At 42.0% G+C, this 27,676-nt stretch overlaps 2 protein-coding genes across 2 annotated transcripts; both read left to right on the top strand.

Annotated features, from left to right (window-relative positions):
- The first annotated feature begins 162 nt into the window (after positions 1 to 162).
- Positions 163 to 12,343, top strand: slc2a8 (solute carrier family 2 member 8). The gene is made up of 11 exons (XM_015005823.2): positions 163 to 605; positions 701 to 874; positions 3,230 to 3,392; positions 3,823 to 4,029; positions 4,663 to 4,762; positions 7,173 to 7,384; positions 7,488 to 7,637; positions 7,847 to 7,955; positions 9,221 to 9,355; positions 9,422 to 9,567; positions 10,353 to 12,343. Exons 2-11 carry the CDS (start codon positions 780 to 782, stop codon positions 10,497 to 10,499), a joined length of 1,464 nt encoding a protein of 487 aa, XP_014861309.1. The 5' UTR covers positions 163 to 605; positions 701 to 779; the 3' UTR covers positions 10,500 to 12,343.
- A 1,074-nt stretch (positions 12,344 to 13,417) lies between these two features.
- Positions 13,418 to 26,837, top strand: hira (histone cell cycle regulator a). Its single transcript, XM_015005828.2, has 25 exons — positions 13,418 to 13,707; positions 15,550 to 15,612; positions 15,771 to 15,881; positions 16,556 to 16,646; positions 16,721 to 16,815; positions 16,888 to 16,983; positions 17,133 to 17,293; positions 17,637 to 17,804; positions 17,959 to 18,072; positions 18,148 to 18,218; positions 19,014 to 19,119; positions 19,768 to 19,989; positions 20,061 to 20,146; positions 21,085 to 21,285; positions 21,364 to 21,507; positions 21,579 to 21,795; positions 22,108 to 22,218; positions 22,885 to 23,033; positions 23,105 to 23,266; positions 23,450 to 23,508; positions 24,262 to 24,367; positions 24,438 to 24,560; positions 24,631 to 24,794; positions 25,225 to 25,313; positions 25,765 to 26,837. The coding sequence occupies exons 1-25, from the start codon at positions 13,671 to 13,673 to the stop codon at positions 25,879 to 25,881; spliced, it is 3,063 nt and encodes a 1,020-aa protein (XP_014861314.2). The 5' UTR covers positions 13,418 to 13,670; the 3' UTR covers positions 25,882 to 26,837.
- The last annotated feature ends 839 nt before the right edge of the window (positions 26,838 to 27,676 follow it).

The following is a 27,676-nucleotide window of genomic DNA, read 5'->3' as shown; positions in this document are numbered from 1 at the left end:
GGTGACGTTTTTAAATAACCGGAAGTGTCAAATTAAATCCACGAACTATCATTTCGCTGCTAAAAGTCCTGTGCTATGTAACGTAACAGGGTAAAACTTTAAATGCAAATACATAGTCGTGTAAAAGTGAACAGTTGTTGATTTCTAATTATTATTTTGTTCTGTTTCATTGCTAGCATCATGTTGCTAGCTAAACATGTAGTTACTGAGTTATAAGAGAGAGAGAAAAATCTACTGGATATTTAAAAGTGGTGCTAAAAGTAATTTTAGCTGCGCAATTTCCTGGGTTTTATCTTAGTTCCATATGTTAACGTGTACTCGATATTATTTAAGTATATTTATACGGTAATAAGCTGGTTTGTAACACATCCTGCTAGGTCTTAAATGTAAAAACAAATCATCGGTAAATATTTTAAAAAGTGTACATTTAAACTCTCAACTATAACCAAGTCATAATATGTACTAGCATGTAATAGATTGTGTTTTAGACTTTTATTTTGAAAGTCGTGTAACAGGCACTGGAGGTGATCAGCTGACTCTGATGTTAATAAAGCAAGTTATCAGCCGGTGGAGGAAGCTGAGAACCGGATCGTCTCATTGTTCAGGTAACAACCGCTGGGAGCTCATTTATTATTCCACGGCTTTCATTTTTCTCTTTTGTTGGTTTATTAAAGCAGCTGCCGTTGTTTCTCCGCTACAGCCTTTTCCGGCCGGTGGATTCATGCTGAGGGCGACCGAGAGCAGAAGGTAAACACCGGGGAAGGATCGCTGCCGTCAGCATGGACATCCAGACCGAGAGACGGAGGCTGCTGGATGAGGAGGGTGGAGATGAAGATCCTACCGGACTCCTGTCCGAGCAGGAGGCTTATCTCAGGTCAGCCTGATTACCACTTTATGCAGCCAGAGTATCAGAGGACAAACTGACCTTTTCAATCGGGTTTTCTGGACTTACAAAGTCTAAAAAGTGTTTCTCAGCTCTCATCTTTGGTGGAAACTTAGCTGGAAGTTTCAGGTGTGTCCCTGCTTTAAGAAACACCAATCTGAGGCTTGAGTTGCACAATGAACTGGTCAACTAGTTCTGCAGAATCTGGTTTTAAATCAGGTTTGTTAGAAAAGAGAAACACCTAAAGCAAAGCATTTTACCCCCGAGAACCAAGGCTGGGAAACACCCAACAATTTACATGAAATAACCACCTAGAAAGTAGATTATTCAGCTGCGTTCAGCTTAAACCGTGTGCTCTCTGTTAAATAAAATAGTAGAGTTATGGTTAGTAGAGATAAAATAACTCGTTTCCAAAGCCCAAAATGATGAGTTGGACTTGCTTGTTTCGTCTGATCATCAAATCAAAAGTCAAAGGTTTTCTGTTTACAGGGATATAAAATGGTAAATTTCAGAAAATTGAGAATTATCAACTGGTTAAATAGTTTCCTATTTACAATCACATCCACTCCAACCAAATCACTGTATTGACTGCTACAGCTTCCTGCCTGCACTCCAATGCAATATATTGATTGCTTTATTCAATATGGTCCACAAAGACATGATACACAACAACAACAACCTTTAGGTATAAACAGTTTATAGCCAAAGGTTTTTCTTCACTTATAAATCTTGTTTTTAACCAGTTTTCCTCCATCTTGCTCCCCACTACCTGATCTGTAATCTGTTCATATTCTGGTTACTCAGCCATTGTTTCTGAGTCTGGTGAACCTGCTCAACTTATTTTTATCTTTATTTTTTAGAAACTTCAATCAGAAAGTTGAACACAAATGGACACAGTGTCAGCCTAGGACTGTGTGTGTGTCAGCTCTGAAGCATTTGGCACCAAAGCATTGAATCAATGTTCCAACTTTATCCAGAAACCAAGAACACAAACGTCTTTCTATCAGTCTGAGGACTTTGTATTGATTTGTTCATTTTAGTAAATTCATTTATACCAAATTGAGATATTTTCCTTAAATAAATGGATCATTAACAGGTATAAAGTGTTGATAAACTGTCTAATTTGATCCTTAAAGCTGCAGTATGTAACGATTTTTTCCCCATTTTTGTTAGAACTGTCACCATGTTGTGACAGTTTATTATGAGCCAGGAGGAGGGGCTTAGTGCTGTCAATCAACACTACTCAATGTGCTAATCTATAGTTATGCTAACTAGCTACACTAACTAACCTTAGCATTCATGGCAGGCTATGTTGTGGTGAACCAATTGTAGCGTAGCAGAGAGTAAGGGTGCAGGGATGTGAGCATAAGAGTGATTGACAGCGCTAAAACCCTCCTCCTGGCTCTGATTGGATATTTGCCAGGGGGTTATGCTTTCGCATGTGGTTAGCTTCCTTTTTGGATTTATTTTAATACATAATTAGAAAACATGTGAAAATAATGGATGACAGTGGCCAGGGTTGATCGGAACGATGGACACTCTGGTCTGGATTGTTTCTGGTAGTGGCAGCATCATGCTGTGGGCCGTGGAAGTTGGTCAGAATTGGAGTTAAACCTGTTTGAGGTTCCTGTAAGACAATAACCTGGAACAGGCCCAGGCGTGTCCAGACTCTGGTCAGCGGCCATCTGCAGCATTTTAAAGATGATTCTGACTCATTTAAATCTCCCTAGAATGGAAAATGTTGGTTACAGCACAAAGTATTTCGCCTTTAATGTCATTGTGGTTTTGTTTTCTACTGAACAAAACCGCATCTGTCCAGTGACTTTTACTGAAAAGCAGACTTTGTTGCATCTAAATCAGTTTTTATTTAATTTATTAAAGTTTGGCTAAATACAGGTTGGCATCGCTAGAGGAAGAGTTCCCCAAATTCCTGTTAATATACTGTGAATATACTCAATGTTTTCCTGTTTTTTACCAAATCAAGCCAAAAAGCATTTGCAAAACTTCTTTTAATAAAGAAAAAGTGGAAAATTAGATTTAAGTTTTGGATCTAAGGTGATTCACACAAATCTGGCAACCTTGTCTTGTTGTTTAGAAGATTTCTTGTCTAGCTTATTGTTGAAGAAAACGTTTGGACACCACTGCCTTAGATCATTTTCATATGTCACAGTGGCCTAGTCAAAGTCCAGACCAAAACACAGTTGAGAAACTATGGTAAGACTTGAAACAAAGTGTTTCTTACACAAAGTTTGAAAATTCCTCCAAAATAAAACAAATATAAACATGTAAAACTGCACAGACATTTACAGTTCATTTAACCTGCTTCCTCTTTTGCTTCGTCCGCAGCAAAGTGAAGAACAGGAAGTTGTACCTGGCCTCGTTCGCCGCCGTTCTGGGTCCCATGAGTTTCGGGTTCGTGCTGGGATACAGCTCCCCCGCCATCCCTGAGCTCAGCAGGATTTCCGACCCTCGGCTGCGGCTCAGCGAAGTCGAGGGCTCCTGGTTTGGGGTACGATGACGCAACATCACATGGCTGGAAGCAGGGCTGAGTTTGGCTGCATCAGCAGCTTTATGTCATCACATGCTGCCAAAAAATACTTATTACAGCAAAAAACAGTCAACCAGACACAAGAAGATTTACATTAATTAGATGTAAATTCATTCATTAACAAGGAAAAGGTTTTCAGATATTAGCTCTGATGAGACGTAATTATACATCTTTATATTTAGAACAAAGTACATAAAGAAGTGAAAATGCAAAACTTACTAAAGTTTTGCAAACCTAAGCATAAGGTTTGCAAAGTCAAAGACGAAGATTTAGATAAACTAAACAGTTTAGCTAAAAATTCATTTATTAATATTAATAAGTTCTGTTTAAAGTGAAGCATTGCATTGAGTTAATCAGAAGAGCGCTGAGGTTCCACGCTTTGTTTTTACAGTCCATCGTAACGATAGGCGCGGCGGTGGGCGGCCTGCTGGGCGGCTGGATGGTGCAGCGGATCGGCAGGAAGCTGACGCTGATGTCCTGCACGCTGCCCTTCGTCTTCGGCTTCACCATCATCATCGCCGCTCAGAACGTGTGGATGCTGTACGTGGGCAGGGTGCTGACCGGCCTGGCCAGCGGCATCACGTCTCTGGTGGTCCCGGTAAGAACCGCCTGGAGGTTTGGGCTGGTTTTAGACCCGAACACCAGGAAATTCAATCTGAACTGAGCAAATCTGGAACAGAGCAGATAATAATCGATTCACTGCATGATCCAGCATTAGGGCCAGACTAAGAGATTAACTTTTAAATTGTGAGAATAAAATCATGACGACAATAAAGTCATGTCATTGGTGTTTTTTTATATGCAGAAAATGTGATGTATTTGAAAGCTCCAAACTTTTAGGCTCCACATGTTTAAACAAGAAGCTCAAATTGGAAACGAGTGTTAAACTGTATTTACTTCACAGTTTGACACTCGTAAAATAACCTTCTGGTAAAATGATATCACCGGAAGAAGGTTGTAAAATTGTAAAAAAAAAAAAAAAAGTTGTTTTAATGAGAAAAAAAAGCTGTGATAGTTTATTTACTTATACATAGTAGTTTACTATTATTATATTAGTAAAAAGATGGTGCAAAGTTAGACAGATAAAGTTCAACAGAAAAACTCTACAGGGATTCATGGCTGGAGTGTTATTATATTATATCTTATTTTTACTAGAAAGAAACATGAATCACTTTTGAATTGCTTGTGAATGTGACTATAATTAACGGTTTTCTCCCCTCCTCCTCCTCAGTTGTATATTTCTGAGACGGCTCATGAGAAAGTCCGCGGGATGCTGGGCTCCTGCGTTCAGCTCATGGTGGTCCTGGGGATCATGGGAGTTTACCTGGCAGGTACGTCGCTGCTGCTTTCTGTAACAAGCGATTCCAGGCTCCTGTGAATGATTAAAGGATTCCTCTGATCAATGAGAGCGTTCCTCCTCTGTAACCTGACGGCGATCTGGCTGTCCGGTCGCAGTGTGAGTGTTTTATCTGAGGCTTCTTTGCTGCTTTGATTGAAACGTTCGGAGGAAGAGGAGAGCAGCTGGAGCTCAGGTGATCCTCTGATAAGTTCGGATCCTCTCCAGCTGCTGCAGCCCTGACCTGCCTGCCATAACCTCCGATCTGGGCGGCTGCATGCCACTCATGTTCTCCAAATAAAAGCTGGAGTGTCCGGTCAGGTGGGCTGCCTCGTGATGGCCTGGCTGTGCAGAAAAGTTGATTATTAACGGAGCTAACAAGTTCAGAAGGATAAAATGATGGATGCTGCCTGATGCCAGGGAGCTTCTTCTGTTTGGTGTTAGTCAAAGGTAGAGCTGTTGTTCCTCATTGTTTTCACTCTTATTCACAACCAGACGTCTGACGTAAATATGGTTAAGATCTGGATTCTGCTTTTTGCACAGATAATAAAGTTTTATCACACTAATTAGGTTAAAGGTGCGATGCAAAAGTTAGACAGTGCATACCAGATAACCAAGTAATATTTCAGTTCAATGTTTTACCAGGTAAAATGGTAGTCAAGACAAATACTGAACTTAACACAAAATATAAACAGTATAAAAATCTGCTTCAGTGGTAATTTAGACGTCTTCAGAGATATTCAGAGTAAGTCTCTGTTTTATGTTTTCTGCTTCTGCATCATAAACAAGTTAATACTAATGTGATTGATAAAATCCAGTGTTTTTTGTACATTAGTAAATTAGGTGTAAAGCAGCTGAGTTTTCTCCTGGGTTAAAGTTTTTCAGAACGTGTTGAAGTGAACAACATGTTCATCATCTGTTCATTAACTTCTGTTTGCTCAGTGTGTCGCTTGGCTGGAGCTAAACTCCTGGTTTATTTTAAATAAACAATGCTGCATTCTGTACTTTTCATAGATTTCATTCATGATTTCACCAAATTGCTTTTTGATGCTGTTCATCAAAATTGAATGTAAAACGACACGACACCGTTTTCCAGCCTTTCCTCCTCAGTGGTGGAATGTGAAGGGCTCGACACTTAATACACAAAAATTATTTTGAATTTGGGTCTGGAAAACCTGGAAAACCTGGAAAATGGTTGATTGGATCGACTTCTGTCCATATCTGTGGTTAATGTGGTAATGTCTAGAAAAGTCATTTTGTATCTTGACCTTTTTTCTGAATCGGATTCAGTGGAATTTCTCTTAAATCTTTCCAACATGTGAAGGGGGGAAGAGTTTGGATGAGTTCATGAAAGCGACTCATTGTCTCATCTGAGCCTCTCCAGGAGGCTGACACTGGATTAAAATAACCACATTAGCTTGATATGCTGAATTAACAGCAAAACCGCTGCGGATGACATGCACAGAAAATCAGACCCAACCAGACCCACTAAAGTTTCTCCTATTTGCACCAGTCTCATGAAAGCACGCTTATTTTATCCGGAGACATTCCTTCGATGGTTTATTAGAGTCTTTAGACAGAAGCAAAAACAGTAAATTTCCACAAAAAGAATCTCTGGATTTTTCCAGAACAAATAAGGAAATTTCTGAGTTTGAAAAGTTGAAAATCTGCTGGAAAAACTCATAAGTGATCTAGAAAAAACTGAATGTTTTTTTTCTAACAAATGTTCCAACTTTTCCAGCTCAGAAATATCCTTGTTTTTTTTTCCAGAAATTTACTCCTTTCTTTTCTGTCCACATTGACTGTAAGATGCTGTCTTACATTCCTGACCAAAAGTAAACAATGCAGCTAAATACCAACCAGTTAAGATTAAATGTTTCTCTGAAGGAGTTTGAACAAAGCTGGACATTCTCAGATCACTAGCAGTGATCTGCAGCTGGAAAGAAAACACCTAAAATACATTTACTAAAATATACTTATTGATGTCACAGCATTTAATTACAAGGAAGCTTCACTTTGTTCATTTTGAAATAAAATACATTTATTTTCTTTTATTCTTTGATGTATTCATCCTTTCTGAGCACTTATTGTTTACCGAATGTTTTCATCATGTAATTATGCTTTATATTGCATTACGTTATAAAGAGAATGATTGTTAAACTGGGAGTTTACTCAGAAGGTCTTATTGTTACTTTAGATCTTAAGACAAAGTCAATCTGATGATCTCAGATTATTAAATTTCCTGATTCCTACCAGGAATCTTTCTGTAAAAGATCCAGTGATTCATTATGATCAAAACAAGTTTCCTTTTGTTTCCCTGTTGGTTTTCTTGTCTTGTTTATGGTTTTATTTTCCCTCTGAAACGCCTCCCAGGCTTCAGCCGTGTGTCTGAACCCGTCCTGCAGGTTTGTTCGTGGACTGGCGCTGGCTGGCGATCTGCTGCTCCCTGCCGCCGTCGCTGCTGATGGTCGCCATGTGCTTCATGCCCGAGACGCCGCGCTTCCTGCTGTCGAAGGGGAAGAGGCGGGAAGCCGAGGAGGCCTTACGCTTCCTGCGCGGGCCGGACGCTCCCATCGAGTGGGAGTGCTCCCGGATCGAGGACGGATGCGACGAACAGGTGGAATTACAACAAAACCAAACAACTTTTCCTCCTTTAAAGGATCGATCCGAGATGTTCTCTGTCTGACAGATTTGTCCGTTGGGATTCTGTTTTCTCCCAGGGTTCGACGTTCCACCTGTCCGACCTGAAGGACCCCGGCGTCTTCAAGCCGCTGCTGATCAGCATCCTGCTGATGGTGTTTCAGCAGATGACCGGGATCAACGCCATCATGTTCTACGCTGAGGACATATTCGTACAGGCGCACTTCAAGGTAACACACACACATTTATACACCGATACACAATTTTGGGGTTAAGTGCCTGGCCCAAGGCCACACCGACACGTGGCAGGAGGAAGCTGGAATCAAACCTACAACCTTCCGATCACAAGACGACTATTCTACCCACACAGCCACAGCAGATTTCAGTTTGGAAACTGGAACTGCGGCGCTTTCCCTTCCTGATTGTTGCTGTTTTTCAGGAGAGCGAGTTGGCTTCGGTGATCGTCGCTCTGATTCAGGTCATCTTCACTGGGATTGCAGCGGTGATCATGGACCGGGCTGGCAGGAAGGTTCTGCTCGTCATCTCAGGTTCTCTCAACAGAACCACTTTTATTTCATTTTATTTCATCAGATCATCATTGCATGTTTTGTTTCTTCTTGTTTCTTTTCCCAAACTTTTCAGATATTTTCTGGCCTATTCCTGATTTTTCCAGGATTATAGATCTTTTAAATTTGATCGGATTAATCAGACTCTAGTGCTGTGATTAATTCTGATTAATCATTATCCGATTAATAGCTTTGTAAGCTTGAAATATGAATATGCAAGTCCCTCCTCCTGCCGCACTCCAACCAATTAAAATGCAAACATTATGTGATCTTTGTTTTCTCCCAGGACTCAACAGCAATTAAGTGAAACTTACTCCACCACACATGCATACAAGCAGTAATTAGTTCAGGAAACGACTGACAGATCAGATTGATTTTATTTTCTAGTTCTTGGATGCACGCCCCTTTCTGATGCTGCCCTGGGCAACTGCCCATATTAAAAGCCGCCACTGTTTACACTTTTTCTAAAAAACAAAATTATTGTCTCCAGCCAAACATGTCTGAAGATTCTCAGCTTTTCAGGTTTTTATGTTCAGGAAGGTTTAAAAAACTGTTTTAGGCGTTAATTTAGAAACTCTCCATTCATTTCCTGTTGCTCTGGTGTGATGAGGCGACAGTCGCTCGTTCTCATCCTCAAACAAAATCTTGTTTTCTTGGTAAGTTTCTAGTGCAAATATTTCACCAGTAACTTTTCTGCAAGAAGTAGGAGCTTGTTTTGAGTCAAGAATTTCTTAATATTGAGGAAGAAGTTCTAGTTTCATTAACAGATTAATTCACTTATGAGAAAAATGTTTAGTTACAAGTCAAATAATCTGTCAGTGGATTTATTTATTTAAAACAAGCTCCTAATTCTTTCAGAAAAGTTACTAATAAGTTAGTTTTGTCATATTTTAAGTGTTTTAAGATATTTGCACCAGAAACTGGACCAAAAACATTTGGTAATATTTTGTGTTTTTACAGTGCATCCAAGTAGCGTTGATGTTCATGCACCAGTTAGCGACGCCACACAAGAAAGTTGAATATTTTCAACCTTTGTTGCCATCTGTTGTCATGGAAACCTTTCATATTTCGTTGTCGTTTGTCGCTCCCCATAATGCGCTGCTGTTACCACAGGACAGACACCTTTAGGTCAAAACAGAGTTTAATTAACCTTTTTAATGTAACATTAACGTGTTAAATGTTCAGGCTAACTGCACGTGCTAACGTTGACAGCCCTACTAAATTTGATTTGTTCTGACTGAATCCAGGTGTGGCCATGATGATCAGCACCACGGCGTTTGGCGTCTACTTCTACTTGACGCCCAAAGTTCCCAGCGGAGCGCCGGCGCCTCACGCCGACCTCACCTGGCTGGCTCTGGCCAGCATGGCCGTCTTCATCGCAGGTGAGTTCAGGTTCACGTCAGCAGGAGGGTTTGAAGGAGGACGTTGGTAACGCGTGTCGTTTTCAGGCTTTGCCATTGGCTGGGGTCCCATCCCGTGGCTGATCATGTCGGAGGTCATTCCCATCAGAGTGAGGGGGTTTGCTGGAGCCGCCGTGGTGCTCAGTAACTGGGGCATGGCCTTCGTCGTCACCAAAACCTTCCAGGACATGATGGTGGGTCAACCAATCATTTTCCTGCCGTTTCCATCAGTTTCGCCTTTTAGCAGGACAGATCAAGGCCTCCTACATGTTAGGAATAGAGTTAGTTAACTTAGTTTGGTAGATTCAGACCAGATTCTCTCACTTTCTATACATTTTTGAATTTATTTTTTAGTATTTGCATTCTTAAAATTTTTGTTGTTTTATTTTATGTACTTTTAAGGCATTTTTTACTGTCTGCTTATTTTTTCAAGCTTTTACAGTTTTTTCATTACTTTTGTTTATTTATTATGCTTTCAATTATTTTATTTGTCTTTATTTATTTAATTTATTTATTTATTTTGTTTTGTTTTCATTTATTTATTTTCATACTTTTAATATTTTATATTTTATTTTATGTATTTAGTGTTTTTAAAATATTTTTGTCTGTTGATTTTGTTTTTATGCATTTAATATTTTTTAATTGTTACATTATCTTTGTCTTTTATTCATTTATTTTTATGCATGTGATATATTTACTTTTATTTATTTTTATTTATTTAGTGTTTTTAATTATTTTTATTCCTTTTAATCTAATTTTAATGCATTTAATATTTTTAAAATTATTTTTATTTCTTTACTCTATATTGATTTGTTTTGCTTTTTATATGATTTATTTTTTGTTTTATTTGTTTATTTATGTTTAAATATTTTAATAATATCCCAGAGGTGTTGATGTGAACGAACTGATTTCCTGCAGTTCTTTCACAGCCTCTTTGTTTCCTGCAGTAGCTCTAATCTGTTTCTGCTTCTCCTCCCAGAACCTCTTAACCAGCGCCGGGACGTTCTGGCTCTTCGCCTGCATGTGTGGCCTCAACATCATCTTCACCGTCATCTTCGTCCCGGAAACCAAAGGCAAGACGCTGGAGCAGATCGAAGCCATTTTCAGAGGGACGTCAGGTCCATGAAATCGTCCCTCATCGGACCTCAGCAGCCTGAACAGACTTTAAAAATGGGCATTCAGAAAATATTCTCCAAGAACATGAAGCTAACTCAAACATTTTCTATATTTGCTTTTATGGCAGAAAACAGGTGAATATTTTAAGTGATTCTTGTCTGTTTTGTGAAAACTGAACTGTATTTTATTATTGAGGTGCAACCAAACTGCCAACAGAGATGATGATGATGATGATGATAAGTTAGACGTGTTGGCTCCTGAAAAATACATAATCTGACATCAGAAAGCTGTGAGGCGCCTGTTGCTCTTCGCTGCCCCCTGCAGGCCACAGAGGGCATCTGAGAAGGAAGCACAGCTGTAACGCTTCTTTAAAGATTTCAGCGATGCAGCGCAAAAGCTTCACTACGGCAAAAAGATGTCTGTGAAGTTTCTTAAGTTTCTGTCTGTGTGTTTCCACACAGCGTTTTCAATATTGTATCACTTAAAAAAAAGGGTTTAATCTGACAATAGATAAAAAAGCTGATTTTTGCTGTTAAGTTGATAAAATCTTTATTTAACTCTTCCAACAAAACATTTACGTGAACTAAAACTTTTCCCTTTCTGAGTTTTTATGCTGCTTTTTGCTACATTTCTGTTATGATTTTCAGTTTGCTGATTTAAGCTCAGTGTTAGGAAAATTCATGCAGGAAAAATATAAAAACATGAGCCCTGATCAGTACAAAAAACTTAAAAAGTCTCCACATATTCCTTAATTTGCATTAAAAACACTATTTAAAGTTTAAATGAGTGTTGGGTTTTACCCGACTGCGTTGGTATTTGGATGTCATACATAGTTTTTAAATATTCACAGTGAACGTTTGGGAGGTTTTTTTTATTTGATTTTACCACAAAATGTTCAGGTTAGTGTCATGATCGATTTTGAGCCTTTTAAATATTCAGAAACTATTTTAGTTAAGCTATTTTCATGGTTGAAGTTTTATCCTATGTAAAATTTGTGCATCAAAGTGCATAAATGCTCAAATTCATCAACAGTATGTATTTCCTTTCTGAATTATTCTCCATAGCTGGATGTTTTAACCATATTTAACACATAAATCACAACAAACAAAATAACTTTCGATTTTCTCTTCCACAAGGTTCTGCTGCAGTTAGAAAATGTCCTTAATGAGACTTAAAACTTTTGCACAGTTACTGTCTTGAGGTTTGATTTCAATCTGTCTGATAAAAATGCTGAATCGCCGTAGCAACCAGACTCAGCATTTTCTGATTCTCTGGTTTGCTGCGGTTTCTTTATTCTTATATGAATCCATTATCAAGTAAGTTGCAAATTAACAGAAGGAAGTTTGTGTGTTTTGCTCTTCTTTTGAAATATCTGCTGAATTTTTATTTATTTTTTTAATCTGGAGTCGTCTTTGATGATCCTTCAGAAAGTGAAGTGGAACGGGACTTCCTAAAAACACTTCCTGTTTTTGCTTGGCTTGATGTCATTTCAGTGGAAAAGAATAACGTCTTGTTGCTGTAATATTTTGCAGAGGAAAGAATACGATGTTATAAAGATAGTGGGACGTGAATGCATCATGAGCTGATGGAGTTCCTGTTTACACTAACTGCATTTTTACTCAAAAAGCTGACATCAGTTATCTGTAACAACTACATGGTTCTGTTTGTACCGGTTTTTATTCTTATGGTTTTGTAGATTAAATGTTTTAAAAATGGATGCATTGTGCTGATTCATCTTCTTCTTTGGTACAAAAAATTGTCTGTTTTGTAAAGTCATGATGTTCAAAATTACTTGTTTCATATCTTCACAATGATCCTGGTTGAATCTTTGAAAAAATAAAATTGGTGATTCTATTTTTTTGTAATTTGTGTTGCAGAAATTATTAATTTTCTCATCAAAAATTGAATTTGTGATTTTAAAAATAAATATAAAATCAAACCCAGTAAGACAAAAACACATGCAATTAGTAATAAATTGCAATGATTTAAACAGAAGAATTGAGTTCAACTTTTCAAAACATAAATCTCATTCAGATGCCGTTCATCTAGTTTTACTCACAACTAATTTTCCAATCAAACCAAGCAGAAAGGTTCCAATTACATCCAGATCTGACAAATTATTTAAAAAGTTTTCCAAAGAAGCCTAAAGAGGACTTCTTCACTTTGATGAGCAAACACTTCAAATTTGTATTTTTAATTTGATTTTGTACCATTTACCTGGAAATTTAAAACATAAAATTAATAATAATCACAGGTTGATTTTAAAGTAGGACAAATATTTAGTAAAATCAAGCATAATGGCAAAAATAGATAACATAATTTTAATTTAATTCCATTGCTTCTGTGGGATCCTTAACAAATAGCTTAAAAAGTAATTAAGTAGGTAAAAGTTTGATACTTTTATTTGGATTATATTTTGTACCTCTTATATATTTATGACATTAAAAAATACAACTTGACTGCAGTGCAGAAAAAGTACTTCTTGCAATCAAATACATTAAAGCTAAATTTTAAAATATATATTTATTTTCATTTTATTGTATAACAAAAAAACGTACAATAAACATAAATTGTGTTTAATATACGTGTATATTTTATAAGAACATCGATTCCAATGTTTAACAATAAATTTGTATTAAAAGATACGTTGTACCTAAAAATCAATAGTTCGAATTTCCGCGTTTGCGCACTTGCTCTGTTTTGAATATTTCAAAATAAAAGTCTCACCTTTTTATATTTTTATATTTATTATTGTTTACTTTTTAAACAATAATAAAAAAAGAATAAACACCCTAAAAACATCCTAAAAACATAGCTAATAAAAGCATGATTACGATTATTATTTTTAAATTTTGTTTTATTGTAGGTGCACGAGCTTCTTCCTGTGCGCGGTTAAATGTAACGGAAACGGTCCCGAAGCGCCTGCTGGTGTCACCCGGTTTATGTTCCGGCGCGCTGCTGGCTGTCAGCCTGCCCGCTGCTCGGCACTGATAGCCGGGGATGCTGCTTGCCGCGCCGCGGACAGAGATGGAGTTCAACCGCAGAAACAGCGGAGTGACGGACGGAGTTTGAAACAAAGGGAGGGCGGTTGGCGTTAGTTCACCGCCTGAACTCACCGATCGGGGGGCTTTTTCCCATTTTTTTATACCGATAACAGAGAAATCAAAAAGTCCCGGTGAAGATGAAGCTGCTGAAGCCGAGCTGGGTGAGCCACAACGGTAAGCTGCTTGTGCAGGAATCTGTTGGACCAAGTTGTGCTTTTGTTGTCGGAGGGGGGGAACTAGTTGAGGAGGTCTGATGGTGGTCCTCACTTGTTTTTCATTAACTCACTTTCCTGTTCTCAAATATTCCCGAATATGGGATAAAAACATCCCATAGTTTTTATTTCAGGACTCATATTCTCTCTGTTGATTAGATTTAAATTAGCTAACACAGCTAGCTGGTTAGCCCCCCGACTAGCTCGGATGCCCCGACGCCAAACGACCCAAAAAAATGATCTACGTCCACAGCTAAAATGTCAAACTGGACATTGTGTTAAATATCTTTCCCGTTTCGAGTGACATTTTCTCAAACTGCTGACAGTTTCCAGGGTGAGCTGGAGGAAGCTTCCAGCTGCTGTTACTTTGGAAAGTTAACCGCTGAAGGGAACGGCCTGAACGCCGAGCTGCGGCTGCAGGTATCGGGTTAAACTGAACACCAAGCAGGGCTGTTTCCAGCTACACAATCCCAGATCACATAATCAGTCTCTGCAGCTCATAACTGATATTTACATCAGCTTAAAAGATGCAGAAACCTGATGTTATTTTTCCACATAACTGTTGACGCTCCAAACAGTTGAACTGTTGTGCTACAGTTTTTCCCTCTTAATGTCTGAATTCATGTCCTGTTGTTTTTGCTGTCAGTAAGGATTATAAATGCACACATTGTACCTCTCGTTAGTGTATTTAAGGTTGTTATGATTGTGTTGTTGGTGCTGCAGGTGGTCACACAGTAGTTTGAAATTGAGTTAAGTTATGTCTTCCCAACATCACAGGGTTTTAAATACAGCAAGAGTTCTTCTTTGCTGCACTGTTTTTTTGCTGTTCAAAATAATTTTCACAAATTGTTTTCAATTTATCAAGCCACAAGAATCTCATAACCATTCAAGCTCCTAATGTGTTATAACTTTAGTTTAAGTTATTATTTTTTAGATCTATCACTTTCCAGTGTGATTTCTCCTGCATAACTACAGCAAACCTTTGGGTTTGCTGTAGTTATGCAGCATAAAAATGTAGTATTTCTGCTAGCGTGTCGTCAGAAACGCCGAAACGCCGAGGTGTTTAGGGATAATCTGACTCCATCGTCATTCTGTGTGCTGGTCCAGATGTTCAGCAGCTGGACATGAACTCAAACGTCCATTTTGGTTTGAAAACACCTGAAAATACTGATGGAATGTAAAACTTTCAAATTTATGCAGGATAATTGCAGACAGAATAATGTGACGACTAGATGCAGGAACATCATGTTTCTACATCTAACCTGTATTTACTCTGCTCCTCTGTTCCACCTGTTCTGTCATTTAAATACTTTTAACACTCTGCACAGTCCAGGGCTCTTTACTGCCCTGCAGCTCCAGCTTAAACATCCTGGAATATTACCAGCACCTAAACTGACTCATGAATGGATAAAACCACTATTAGCGTTATTAGAAAAAACTAAACACTAACAGGGTTCTTCAGGTTACAGCTGAGTAAATGTGCATTAAAACAAACTAAAGTGCTGAGATAAAGACTCATGAGACTGAGACGGAGTCGACCCAGAAGGTTCACCAGGAGCAGATTTCTTTCTCAGAAAGTCCTAGATTGCACAGCGGGCAGCTTGGAGAGCAGAGGAGGAACCGGTTTCAGCCCGTCGCCGTTCTCCAACAAACCTGTGGAAAATCACACAATAACTGGGAAATTTCCATTAAGACAAACCGCTGGGACGTTCTTCTGATGCTGCCTGTGTTTGTGCTTCAGGTTTTAACTGAATTAAAGATGATTTGAGTCAAATGTTAACATGTTGGCGTTTGTGTCTTTCAGGCAAACCCATTTTTTCAGTTGATATTCATCCAGATGGGACGAAATTTGCAACAGGTGGACAAGGTGAGGCTCCATTCTGTGGAAATGTTATTTCTGATAAGTACAGTCATTTTAATCAGCTCAAATGAAAATGTCAAAGTAAATGTTGTTGAATGATGCGTTTCCAGGGTGAAACTGGAAACTCCTGATGGAAATCACTGACTTCAACGCTTGTTTTGCAGGGGAGGATTCTGGGAAGGTCATGATCTGGAACATGGCGCCTGTCCTCAGGGAGGAAGACGAGAAGAATGAGAATATTCCCAAAATGCTCTGTCAGATGGACAATCACTTAGGTAAACAACCGAGTCTCAGCTCTGTTTTTGTTTATACCAAACTTTAACGGTTCTGATGTTCTTCAATGAAAAGATCAGAAGCATAGAAATAACCACATAAAACAGAGTTTATGTAAAAATCAGAACTGAAATATGCTGCACATTGTTTACGGGACTGAATGGAAATGATCCACAGAAATAACCCAGGCTGCACCATCTGTGTTTATCAGAGATGCTCTGATCAAACTGGAGCGTGAAGATATTGGTTATGATATTGATTAGTTCATTGATCCAGTTTGAATTCAGGCATCAAACTAAATGGATGTCTAAATATTAAAACTTTCAGTTTGTCGTTTAAAGTGTAACTAAAGCCCGACAGATGTTGAAAAATTCAAAAGTGGGCGGAGCCAAGAGCCACTTAGGGGCGTGGCCAAGTGTGAAGACCATTGTTGCTAGCTTAGCAACTTTCTTGCTATATTCAGCAACATTTCAGGCTCTTTGGCAACTTTTAGTCAGAAAAGGCAACGAGCGACAAATCTGGTGACTTTATTCTGTTATTAGAGAATTTTAAACCTGGAGTGTGTGTGTGTGTGTGTGTGTGTGTGTGTGTGTGTGTGTGTGTGTGTGTGTGTGTGTGTGTGTGTGTGTGTGTCTGTGTGTGTGTGTGTGTGTGTGTGTGTGTGTTTCCTCTGCAGCCTGTGTGAACTGCGTGCGCTGGTCCAACAACGGGCTGTACCTGGCTTCAGGAGGAGACGACAAGCTGGTGATGGTGTGGAAGAGAGCGGCGTACGTCCACAAACCGCCGCCGTGTTCCTCAGAAACGGTCCGTTCTGTCTGACACTCCATGTTTGTCTGTGCAGGCTGATCGGCCCGAGCACGGTGTTCGGCTCCAGCAGCAAGCTGGCCAACGTGGAGCAGTGGAGGTGTGTGACCATCCTGAGGAACCACACCGGAGGTACGCCGCCGCCGCCGGCCGCCATGTCGGATCCGTCTGCTGCTGGTGCTCAGTGTTCTGCTGTGTTTGCAGATGTGATGGACGTGGCGTGGTCGCCTCACGACGTGTGGCTGGCTTCCTGCAGCGTCGACAACACCATCGTCATCTGGAACGCTCGCAAGTTCCCAGGTGGGAGAATACTCAAATCTGAAAACTGAAACTCTGACTGCAGGAAGAACCGATAAATCAGGAGGAATCCAAGTGAATCGCAGAACAACTCCACGCTTTAGTGAACAAATCTGACTCCGATCCCTTATAAATGTCCACTGTTTCCTCAGAGATGGTGACCTGCCTGCGTGGCCACACAGGGCTGGTGAAAGGTTTGACCTGGGACCCGGTGGGGAAGTACATCGCCTCGCAGGCCGACGACCACAGCCTGAAGGTGTGGAGGACGGTGGACTGGCAGATGGAGGCGAACATCACCAAACCCTTCAACGAGGTGAAGAGCTGCTGCAGCTGCGGCTTTTTTAACTTCACCCAATTCAAATTATGTAAAAAAATCTATCAAGGGTTTTCTGCCATCCAATTATTAATCAATAATAAACAGATAAGCTCTATGCTGTCCTGATGTTAAGTTGAGCAGAGAGGCCTGAGTTGCTAGGCAACCGATGAATGAGTGAGTTAGTTGATTCCACCAACACTGCAGTTCATTGAATATTCTAATTATTGAATGTTTATCAAATGTCTATTGCGATACATATTTTTATTGATTTATCATCCAGCTCCGTTTTTCAGGGCTTTTCTTTTGTTTTGACTGAAGTTTTTGTGAACTCTCTTTGCAGTGCGGCGGGACGACCCACGTCCTGCGCCTGTCCTGGTCTCCGGACGGGCAGTACCTGGTGTCGGCCCACGCCATGAACAACTCGGGCCCCACCGCCCAGATCGTGGAGCGTGACGGCTGGAAGACCAACATGGACTTTGTGGGCCACCGTAAAGCCGTCACCGTGGTGGTAAGGAGGCTCCGCGACCGTCCGGCCCGGGTTTTACCGTCCGGCCCGGGTTTTACCGTCCGGCCCGGGTTTTACCGACCGGCCCGGGTTTTACCGTCCGGCCCGGGTTTTACCGTCCGACCCGTCCACTGACGCGGTTCTGTTGGTTTTGCAGAAATTCAACCCAAAGATCTTCAAGAAGAAGCAGAAGAACGGCAGCTCTCCGAAGCCCAGCTGTCCGTACTGCTGCTGCGCCGTGGGGAGCAAAGACCGCTCGCTCTCCGTCTGGGTCGGTCCCGCTCAGCCGCTCACACCAACCAGAACCAGAACCAGCCCTTTCCTAACGCATCCCTTCTCTCCTCAGCTCACCTCACTGAAGCGCCCTCTGGTGGTCATCCATGACCTGTTCGATAAATCGATCATGGACATTTCCTGGTGAGAATTTGACAAAATCATCCTTGAAAGTCCTTGAATTTCATTGAAGGTTCATTCAAGGTTTGGAAAGTGTTTGCTGTTCAAATGCACAGTTTTGTAGTAAAACACAACCTAAAGTTTGATTAAAAGCCTAAATTTGAAACATATTATCTGCAGGTGAAACCAGATGCTTTCACACAAAAAGACAGATTTATTTTTCTTGCCGTCTGAAATTAAATCAGACTAAAGTTTTATTTTACATTAATCATAATCAAAATAATTTCTGTTTGCTAAATGTCAGAAAACGCAACAAGAACATTTTTTTGTAATATTTTCCGTAACATGATTTGTTTGGATTGTTTCGATGTAATGAATATTTATTATTCCTGCACTGCAAAAACACAAAATCTTACCAAACATTTTAGTCCAGTTTCCAGTTCAAATGTCTTCAAACACGACAAAACTCACTTAAAAATAACTTTTAAGAAGATGCAGCAGCTTGTTTCATGTCAATAATTCCTTAATATTGATCAAAAAGTAGTTATTCTGTCGGCAGATTATTTCTCTTAAAACATTTTTCCCATATTATATTATTTTAGTTTACCTTGTCCCTGCTGCAGAATAACAGTAATAAATGATACCATGTAATAGTGAATCTTATTTTTAGTTCATTTGTTTTGTTTTTTTCTCCACAGTTTGAAAAGTTACCTTGAAAATGTTTGAGTTTTTCAGTGTTGGAGGTTTACGAACCCGGTTCAGGTCTCTGTGGCCTGTTGCTGCCAGACGGGTCTGAATTTAACTCTGAGGTGTTTTTAGGACCCTGACCGGTCTGGGGATGCTGGTGTGCTCCATGGACGGCACTGTGGCCTACCTGGACTTCTCCTTGGACGAGCTGGGAGACCCTCTGAGTGAGGAGGAGAAGGTAAAACCCGTCCGGCTACTGATGTTTTGGGTCCTCTTACAAAACATCAGATAAAATCCTCAAATTAATAATTTCTGATTAATTTAGTATTTGACTGAGAGTAAAAACACCAGTAATCGTTTGTATAATTCAGACTTTTGGAATTACTTCCTGTTTCTTCCTCACATGATATTAATTTTATTCCCTCTTTGAATGTCATTTTCATTTTATTTAGATTTGGTTAATTTTATTCAAAGAGGGGATATTTGCGGTGGATTCAGAGAAACATCTGTTCAAACCTCTACGGGGAAATAAAACTGAATCTGTATCTAAAAGATTCACGGAGTTAAACGCTCAGACAGAAAGAGGCTTCGTCCCTCCTGTGGCTGCGGCTCAGAGATGAGGAGCTTCAGGCTTTACAGATAAATGCAAACTGTTTAATATTCCCAGTGGATCCCAGGAAGACGTGGATCCGGTGTGAAAAGCACCAGCAGCTCCAACCAGTAAAACTGCTGAGTTTCTGCCACATAAACGCAAATGATTTAAAGAAAAACGTCCAAACAGCTGATCCGTTAAAAACTGGAAACATCTGAGCAGGTCAAAACATCCGACATGAGTTTCAATCTTTTAGTTTCCTGAATCAGTCCGTCTGTCTGTCTCTGCGGTCAGAACACCATCCACCAGAACATCTACGGGAAGAGCCTGGCCATCACCAGCACCGAGGTCCAGCTGTCCACCACCGTCATCGAGAACCCAGAGATGCTCAAGTACCAGCAGGAGCGCCAGAACTTGGCCCAGAACAACGCCGGCGCGGCCGCCGCCGGACCCGAAGCCGCCGCCCCCAAGGTCAACAGCGTGATGAACGGCGAGTCTCTGGAGGACATCCGGAAGGTGAGCCCAGTCGGGATAAACGGACCGGACCAGCTGGAAGGTTCTGGTTCTGATGGGTCTCCGTGTTGCAGAACCTCCTGAAGAAGCAGGTGGAGACGAGAACGGCGGACGGGAGGAGACGGATCACGCCGCTGTGCATCGCTCAGCTGGACACGGGGTGAGGAACGCAGCAGCTGCTTTAAAGGGCCAGCGACGCGTAAAGTCGACTTTCTGAGCTTCACGTCACGTTGAGACGTTTCCCCTCATCAAACGGACCCGGACTGTTGCTTTGGTTCTGTGGCCGATCGCTGGTCACCCATCTTTAAAAGCCTGACATGCTGATCCTGATTTTGGCTAAAACCAGTTTCTTTTGTTTTTTTTTGAATCTTCGCTAAACGTAGCAAGAAAGTTGCTGAGTCGGCAACAGCGGGGAGACTGTTGATGACTGCAGACATGACCTGGTGGCTCGTGTCGGTCAGACCGCTGTCACTGCACAGCAGAAGAAGATGTTTGCTGTTTTTTTGCCGAGGTAAAAAAGATCAGCTTCCTATCAGCCAAACTCCCAGGATTAAGGAGATCGGCGCCGATAATTTGGTGCTTGATTCTTCCATGCATGTTTGGGAAACTCTTTAATTTCCATGACAACCATTCATCCATGAATGATGTTTCACGGTGACGCTGTTTGGCCTGGCCTGGTCATGACGACCTGCTGCCTCCCCTTATGGTGCTTTCACTGACCCAGACGTTCTGACCAGCTGCTTTATTCCTCTGATTATTTTAGTGAGAACAGCTGATAAAAGAAAGTTTTGGGTTTTTTGTCTGTTTTTGAGGATATTTGAAACTCCAGACAGCAGGAACAGATTTTCCATGTAGTTTGACGTGGATTTGTTCCTGTTCCTGTTGTACCTGAGTTAAATAGTTTCCTGGTTGCAGTTGATTGTTTCTACTTCAGAGCAACCAGTTGGTTTAAGAAAAGTCTCCATCCACACAAACCCACTGAATGGGTTTAAACATTCAGTGGTTTTGCTGTTAAATGAGGTTCCATGTGGATTAAAGGCAGAATCCCATAAAAATCTGTTTGGTTTGTCAGACTCAGTCTGTCCCGTTTCTCTTTAGGGATTTCTCCCCGGCTCTCTTCAACAGCGCCCCCATCCTGCCATCCGGTTCCTCCTTGTCCAATCAGATCGCGCCGCAGCTCAACTCCGACTCCAGCCCGGGTCAGCCGTCGTCTCTGGGCGCCCGGCCCAACCAGGACGGGCTGCTCACCTCGCCTCCTGCCGCCGGCGTCGCAAAAGCCCTGGAGGACGACAAAGACGGGTCCGTCCGGCCGCTGGGGTTCTGGTCCGGGTCCAGCCTCCAGCAGGGCGGCCACTCACTCTTCTTCTCTGGTTTCAGGCTGAAGTCCGGCCTGCTGCTCACCTCGGCCTCCAAGATCGAGCCGATGAAAGCGCTGGACTCCCGCTTCACAGAGAGGTCAAAGGCCACGCCGGGGATCCCGTCGGCCATCTCGTCCACGGCCGGACTCGCCCCTCTGGAGAGGTGAGCGACCCCGGGAACCGATCCTGGAACCGCGTCGGGAACCCGTCTCACCCGCTCTGTCCGTCCAACAGGCCGAAGGACGCCGTCTCCGCCCTGAAGGACGCCAAAGCCAAAGAGGAAACCAGCAGCGACAGCGAGGACAAGATGGGCGTCATCAACAAGAACCTGGCGTTCGCCAAGAGGAAACCCGAGCTGCTGCTGGACGGAGGAGAGGTGGTGGAGAAGAGGAAGAAGGGACGACCCAGGAAGGACAAGATGGCCGCCTCCATCCCTCAGCCCTTCACCCAGGTAACCAGTCAAACCGCCGCTGAGGCTGCAGGACGCAGCTTCTATAAAAAATATGTTTTACATATTTATTCAAACTGTCACCAGAAACAACAAAATGTATGCTAACGGTAGCGTAGCAGAGAGAGAGGGAGGGACTGACGGCACTAAGCCCCGCCTCCTGGCTGTGATTGGTTGTTTCTGTTTAGCGCTGAGGAGATGATTATTTTTATTATTATTAACAATATGTAAAAATACATTCCTGTGAAAGTTACACACTGCAGGTTTAAACCTGTCGTTGTGACCTGACCTCTGTGTGTGACCTTTGACCTCCAGATAACTCCTCTTCCTCTGGAGCGGGAGCCGAGCAGAGCTGCAGCTCCTCCCCCTGCGGCTGCCGTCCTGCGGCTGCCAACGCCGAGTCTGCAGAAAGCCTTCAGCCTGCAGGTTCGTCCTTTCCTTTGAAGTCCAACATGAAAGTCCAACATTTTTAAATCCCAGAGAAAAATGAAAACATCGACGATTAACGAAGCACAAATATTTAGGTAGTAATGGGAGGCTTTATTTTATTTGTCTCTGATTGGTGATCAACAGGTTTAATAATGAAACTGTTTTTTAATTGAGTTGATTAAAAACTGCAGCAATTTTTGGTCTATAAAAGCATCAAAGTAGTTTTTTTAAACCTAGATTAGGTTTAATAAGGTGATAAAAGTTTTTGGCTTTGAGGAGGATAATCTTACATTTCCCTCTTTTTCTGATGGATTCAAAGCTGCAACTCTTTAATCTCCTTTCTAAAGATATTTGTTTAGATAAAGATATATTTATTTTTATGTTTTTCAAAGTTGAAGAACATAAAAATAAATGTTAGATTTAGTAAAGTCAGACGTCGGCAGAAGAAAACCAGGAAAACACGATCGCCTCATTTCTCCTTCCATCAGCAGCTAAAACCTCTGCAGGGTTTTAATTTAACGTCCATCTTTGTTTAAAGCCGTTCTCCAGCAGGCAGTTTAAAGGGGTGTGTGTGTGTGTGTGTGTGTGTGTGTGTGTGGGTGTGTGTGTGTGTGTGTGTGTGTGTGTGTGTGTGTGTGTGTGTGTGTGTGTGTGTGTGTTCAGGTAAGCATGGATCCGTCTGTGTTCCTGGAGGTGGAGAACGACGTGTCGGTGGTTGCCGGGTCGAAGCTCAGCCAGCTGCGTTGCTCCAGGGACGGGCGGGACTGGAACACGCTGCTGCCCAGCTCTGTGCTGGCCGCCGCGGGGAGCAGGTAGGGGGCGCTGTTGGCCCTCAGCTGAGAGAACCAAGAAGACCTGCTGAACGTTTCCTTCTCTCCTCCAGCGACGTCCTCGCCGTCGCCTGTGACGACAGGATGCTGTCGGTGTTTTCCTGCTCCGGGCGACGCCTCCTCCCCGCCATCCAGCTGGCCACGCCCGTCTCCGCCCTGCATTGCTCCGCCCACTTCGTCATGGTGCTGACCGCCGGAGCCACGCTGTCTGTCTGGTCAGCGCCGCACATGGAGACACTTCTACTGATGTTTGATTAGCTGCTTTCCTCATGAAGAGCAGGAAGTGGATGGTTGATGTTGGATAAACTGAAGGAGTGTGTGTGTGTGTGTGTGTGTGTGTGTGTGTGTGTGTGTGTGTGTGTGTGTGTGTGTGTGTGTGTGTGTGTGTGTGTGTGCAGGGACGTGCAGAGGCAGAAGGCTCTGGTGAAGAACGAATCTCTGCAGACCATTTTCTCTGGTGAGTAAATGTTCTTATGGAGTCGTCGCTGCGGCTTTTCTCGCCCATTGTTTCTTCTCTCCTTCTCTTCTAACAGAGATAATGAAAAATATTTTAAAAAGTCTTTTATGTCGATCATCCGTCTCTGATTTGTACGACAGTATCGGTGCCAGACTGAGAATTTGCTTTGTTTAATGACAAAAATAAAGTCACAATATTAGCAAATAAAAACACAATTTTGCCAGAAAAAACGTCTTAAAGTTACGAGAAAAAAGTTTTCAATTAGGAAAAAATGTCATGTAGCAGATTCTGACAGGAGCAGAATTATTATTATCCTTAGAGCTGATATGACAGCATCAGATGCTCAACCTTCCTGTTTACTTTTGTTATGTTTCATGTTGGAGCTGTGATTAATTTACAACTTTATTCTATTAATATTACAACTTTGGTAATTAGAAATAACTGAACCTTATTCTGGCAGCAACAGCATCACAGAGTTCACCTGAATTCAGTGTCCAAATAAATAGAAACTGAAAACGTGTTGTCAAACAAGATGGCCGCCCTCAGGGTGATGACATCACTCTGAATTATGGAAACCCAACGAATTCATTGGTGGAAAATTTTAATCTCCAAAAACCAAAAGTTCAGTGACTGAATAAAGTCGATGTGTAGTTCTGATTGTCCTGATGAGACGTCCTCTGATGGACGTCCACGTGTCCATCAGGACGTCTCTCAGTGATTTCTGACTGAATGTCTTCCTCTTTGTGTCCACAGGTGCTGAGACGACGGTGTCCCTGTCCCTGCTGACCCAGCAGGGCGTCCCGATCATCGGACTGTCCAACGGGAAGTCCTTCTGCTTCAGCGTGTCTCTGGAGACATGGTGAGACCCGGACCGGACCGGACCGGCTGACCCGGTAAATCCCCGGTTAATGACGCTGCGTCTCCTGCAGGACGCTGATTGCAGACAAAGGAGACTCTCTGGTCCAGTGCGCCGACTTCAGGAGCTGCCTCCCGTCGCAGGACGCCGCCGCGTCGTCGGGGCCGCTGGCCGTCGTTCAGGGACGCAACCTGAAGTAGGTCTTCCTGTCTAAGCTCCGCCTCCTGGCCGCGGCGTCCAGGCTAACGCTTCCTGTCCCCCCGCAGCGCTGGGCGGCTGGCGTCCCGCCTGTCCTCCACGCCGCATCACCTGCAGCAGAGCATGACGCTGGCCTTCCTGGAGAACCAGCTGGCGTCGGCGCTGACGCTGCAGTCGGCGCAGGAGTACCGCTACTGGCTGCTCATCTACGCCTGCTTCCTGGTCAACGAAGGTACCACCGCCGGGTTCTGTTCGGCCGGGTTCTGTTCGCTCTGACCTGAGGCTGAGCAAACAGAACCAACACTTACTCTCGGTCTCGGTGATTTATTCGACCATCCAACGGGTCGCCGAGTTCATTTGCTTTCCCTCGGACCAACCAGAACCCAATCCGTTATTCTCACCTTTGTTGCTTTTTGTTGTTTACAACCGGAAATGATGAGATTTTCAGTATATAAAGAGGACATAAGATGAAGTATGTAGTAAATATATTTTATCAAAACAGGAAGGAGATGTTGAATCAGTGTAAATATGCTGTTAGCAGGCTGGTAAAAGACGTTAGCTGACCTTTGACCTGATGGCTGGAGTCGGGAAGCAGAGAGACGTTTATGAGTTCCTTACAGATTATTAATCTGACAGATTATTATTCCTTCTCCTCCGTCCAGGTTCTGAGTACCGGCTCCGGGAACTCTGTAAAGAACTTCTGGGTCCAGTCCACAAATCTGCTGCTTCATCCTGGCAACCAGCAACTTTGGTAACAGAACTTTTTCTATCTGTTTAGTTAGAAATGTGACTGAATAAACCGCCGCTGCTGCTGGAGGCTCCAGGCAGCCAATCAGGTTTGACGATCGGATGAATTTATCCACCATCAGCGATAGGCTGGTTTGAAGAGCAAACTTTGTCTTTCTCTCTTTTTCAAAACTTTTTCCTGACCTCATCTAGTTGTCATGGTGTTGATAATTAGTATCAAAGCGCTGTGTCCCTTTGTCTGTTACATCATTTAAGATTTAGTGTGTTGACAACTTAACAGCTAAAACCAATGCTAGTCATCGTTAGCTAGCAGCTTTTAGCAGGAAGCTAAGGGTGGGATCATAGGCGGGTATCCAGCATGTGTACGGTGTGAATTTATTTCATATTTTTGTCTGCAGGAGAGCAGAAACATGATGGCTTTGTGTTCATGTCTCTTCCTGTGTCGCGTTTTTCAGGGTCTGCACAAACGCGAGCTGCTGCGGGAGGTTCTGCCCGTCATCGGAGAGAATCTGCGCTTTCAGAGACTTTTCACAGAGTACCAGGACCAGCTGGAGCTGCTCCGCACCAAATAACACCCGGCCCGACCCGGACACACACACACTAACACACACGCAGACCGGACCCGCTCAGGTGGTGTGGTCCTGCTCGGTCCGATTTGGCCTGGAGCCGCTGGGAGTCAGAACCGAGGAGTTTTCTGGGAGTTTCTTCAAACATGTCTGCCTCTGTTTGGACTCTGGGCCCCTTCAGAACCTATTCAGAACCCACTGGGCCCCTTCAGAACCCACCATTTTGCTTCTTTCTCCTGTTGATTTTGGCTCTTTTTTAAATCTTTTTTTTCTGTTTTCTTTCCCTCCGACCTGATCCGGGATTTTCAATCATGAATTTCATGAGTTGTTTCCATGGAAACAGTGAGCGAATGGTCGGATCCGGCTCCTCAGAACCGAGGCAGAACCCAGGGCGGAGCAGCTCAGTGAGTTCTCCTGCTGTCCGGTCTTTGTGGGTTCACAGGAAGCACTTAATGAAGGTTTTTAGAACCGAATCAGAACCGGAACTGTCTGGACGTCGTGTTTTTAGAAAACATTAATTTCCTGCTGGAATCGATTAAAATCAGGAAGTTGAAATGTTGTAAAGGTCATAATGTTCATGGTAAAGGAAGTGGGGACGGCTGCCGATTTGGGAAATCATCCAACCAAACGGAGAAGTTTAATTCTGCAGCCATCAGATGATGCAGTTTGACTTTTTGCCAGCAGGTGGCAGCAGCGGCCTCAGTGTGTCGCAGTGAAAACGTTCCCCCTCCATGTGGGCCCCCCGGGCGTCTGTACAGAATTTAACCGGTTTCGCTCTCCTGCTTCCTTTTTTGTTTTCAAATGTTTGTAAAAGTTTTTTGTAATTGTGTTTGTTTTGCTTTGCTTTGTTTTTTTTTTGTTTTTTTGTTGTTGTTTTTTTCATTTTATATGAAAAAAAAATTTCAGAAATTTTGTTTTGGAGCAAAAATTGAGATTAAAAGTGGAACTGATGAGTTTGTTAATTTCATGGTTTTTGGAGTTTTATTTCTCCTGCAGTAGAGAACCAGTTCAGCTCATAATTATTCATACGCAAGGCCCAGCTGGAGTCCTGACCTGAAACTGAGGAGGGAGCTGAAGATTAGGGCGATGGCACAGAGGCTTTCCACCCTTCTAAACACCAGAGGTGACCTGCAGATACAAGGATTTGATGCTAATGAGGATTATTCAAGAAACGTAAAACATTTTGGCGACTCTGGAAAAAAAAATTCAAACTGAAACTTTTCTATGGTTTGCTTCACCTTTCTGAACCAAACCTGAATGAAAATTTAAATCAAAGTGCTGATTTAAAGCACATTGTTTTAAATCTATAAGAACCTTGAATAAAGATTTATAGTTTAACTAAAACTAATATAATAAACACTGAAACTGATAAAATATGTTCATTAACTGAAATAAAAACAGTAATTAACGGGGGAAAACTTTAACTGGAACTATGTATATGTTTATATAATATCCTTTGTTTTTGTGTTTATACATTTATTAGCTTTTCCATTTGATGTGAAATTGATTTTTTTATTTTAATTTTTTATCCACACACAAGCAGTTTGTCAGCCGTCTGCAAATTTGACCATTTTGAATTCTGCAGCTAAAAATTAACCAGTTTGAAAAAACGAACTGCTACTGTAACTAATAAAAACTACATTAAAACTAAACGATATTCAACTAATAACTAGTAGAAACTAACAAACACACTCTTAAAAACTAATTCAAACTGGAGAAAATGAACAACCTAAAGCTGTCATAACCCGGGTGTGAATACTTTTGGCTTTAACTGTCTCTCAGATTATAAACCGTAAGATGA

Source organism: Poecilia mexicana, unplaced genomic scaffold (genome assembly GCF_051168715.1).
Source record: "Poecilia mexicana isolate PSO_F unplaced genomic scaffold, ASM5116871v1 scaffold_9, whole genome shotgun sequence".
In the NCBI taxonomy this organism is placed as follows: domain Eukaryota; kingdom Metazoa; phylum Chordata; class Actinopteri; order Cyprinodontiformes; family Poeciliidae; genus Poecilia; species Poecilia mexicana.
This window is presented reverse-complemented; position numbering and strand designations above follow the sequence as displayed.

Coding starts and splice junctions, on each gene's coding strand:
- hira (XM_015005828.2), top strand. CDS start 13,671: ATGAAGCTGCTGAAGCCGAGCTGGGTGAGCCACAACG. Junction 15,613..15,770: donor ATTTGCAACAGGTGGACAAG/GTGAGGCTCCAT, acceptor CTTGTTTTGCAG/GGGAGGATTCTGGGAAGGTC. Junction 19,120..19,767: donor CTCTGAGTGAGGAGGAGAAG/GTAAAACCCGTC, acceptor CTCTGCGGTCAG/AACACCATCCACCAGAACAT.
- slc2a8 (XM_015005823.2), top strand. CDS start 780: ATGGACATCCAGACCGAGAGACGGAGGCTGCTGGATGAGGAGGGTGGA. Junction 3,393..3,822: donor TCGAGGGCTCCTGGTTTGGG/GTACGATGACGC, acceptor TTGTTTTTACAG/TCCATCGTAACGATAGGCGC. Junction 7,385..7,487: donor AGGACGGATGCGACGAACAG/GTGGAATTACAA, acceptor GTTTTCTCCCAG/GGTTCGACGTTCCACCTGTC.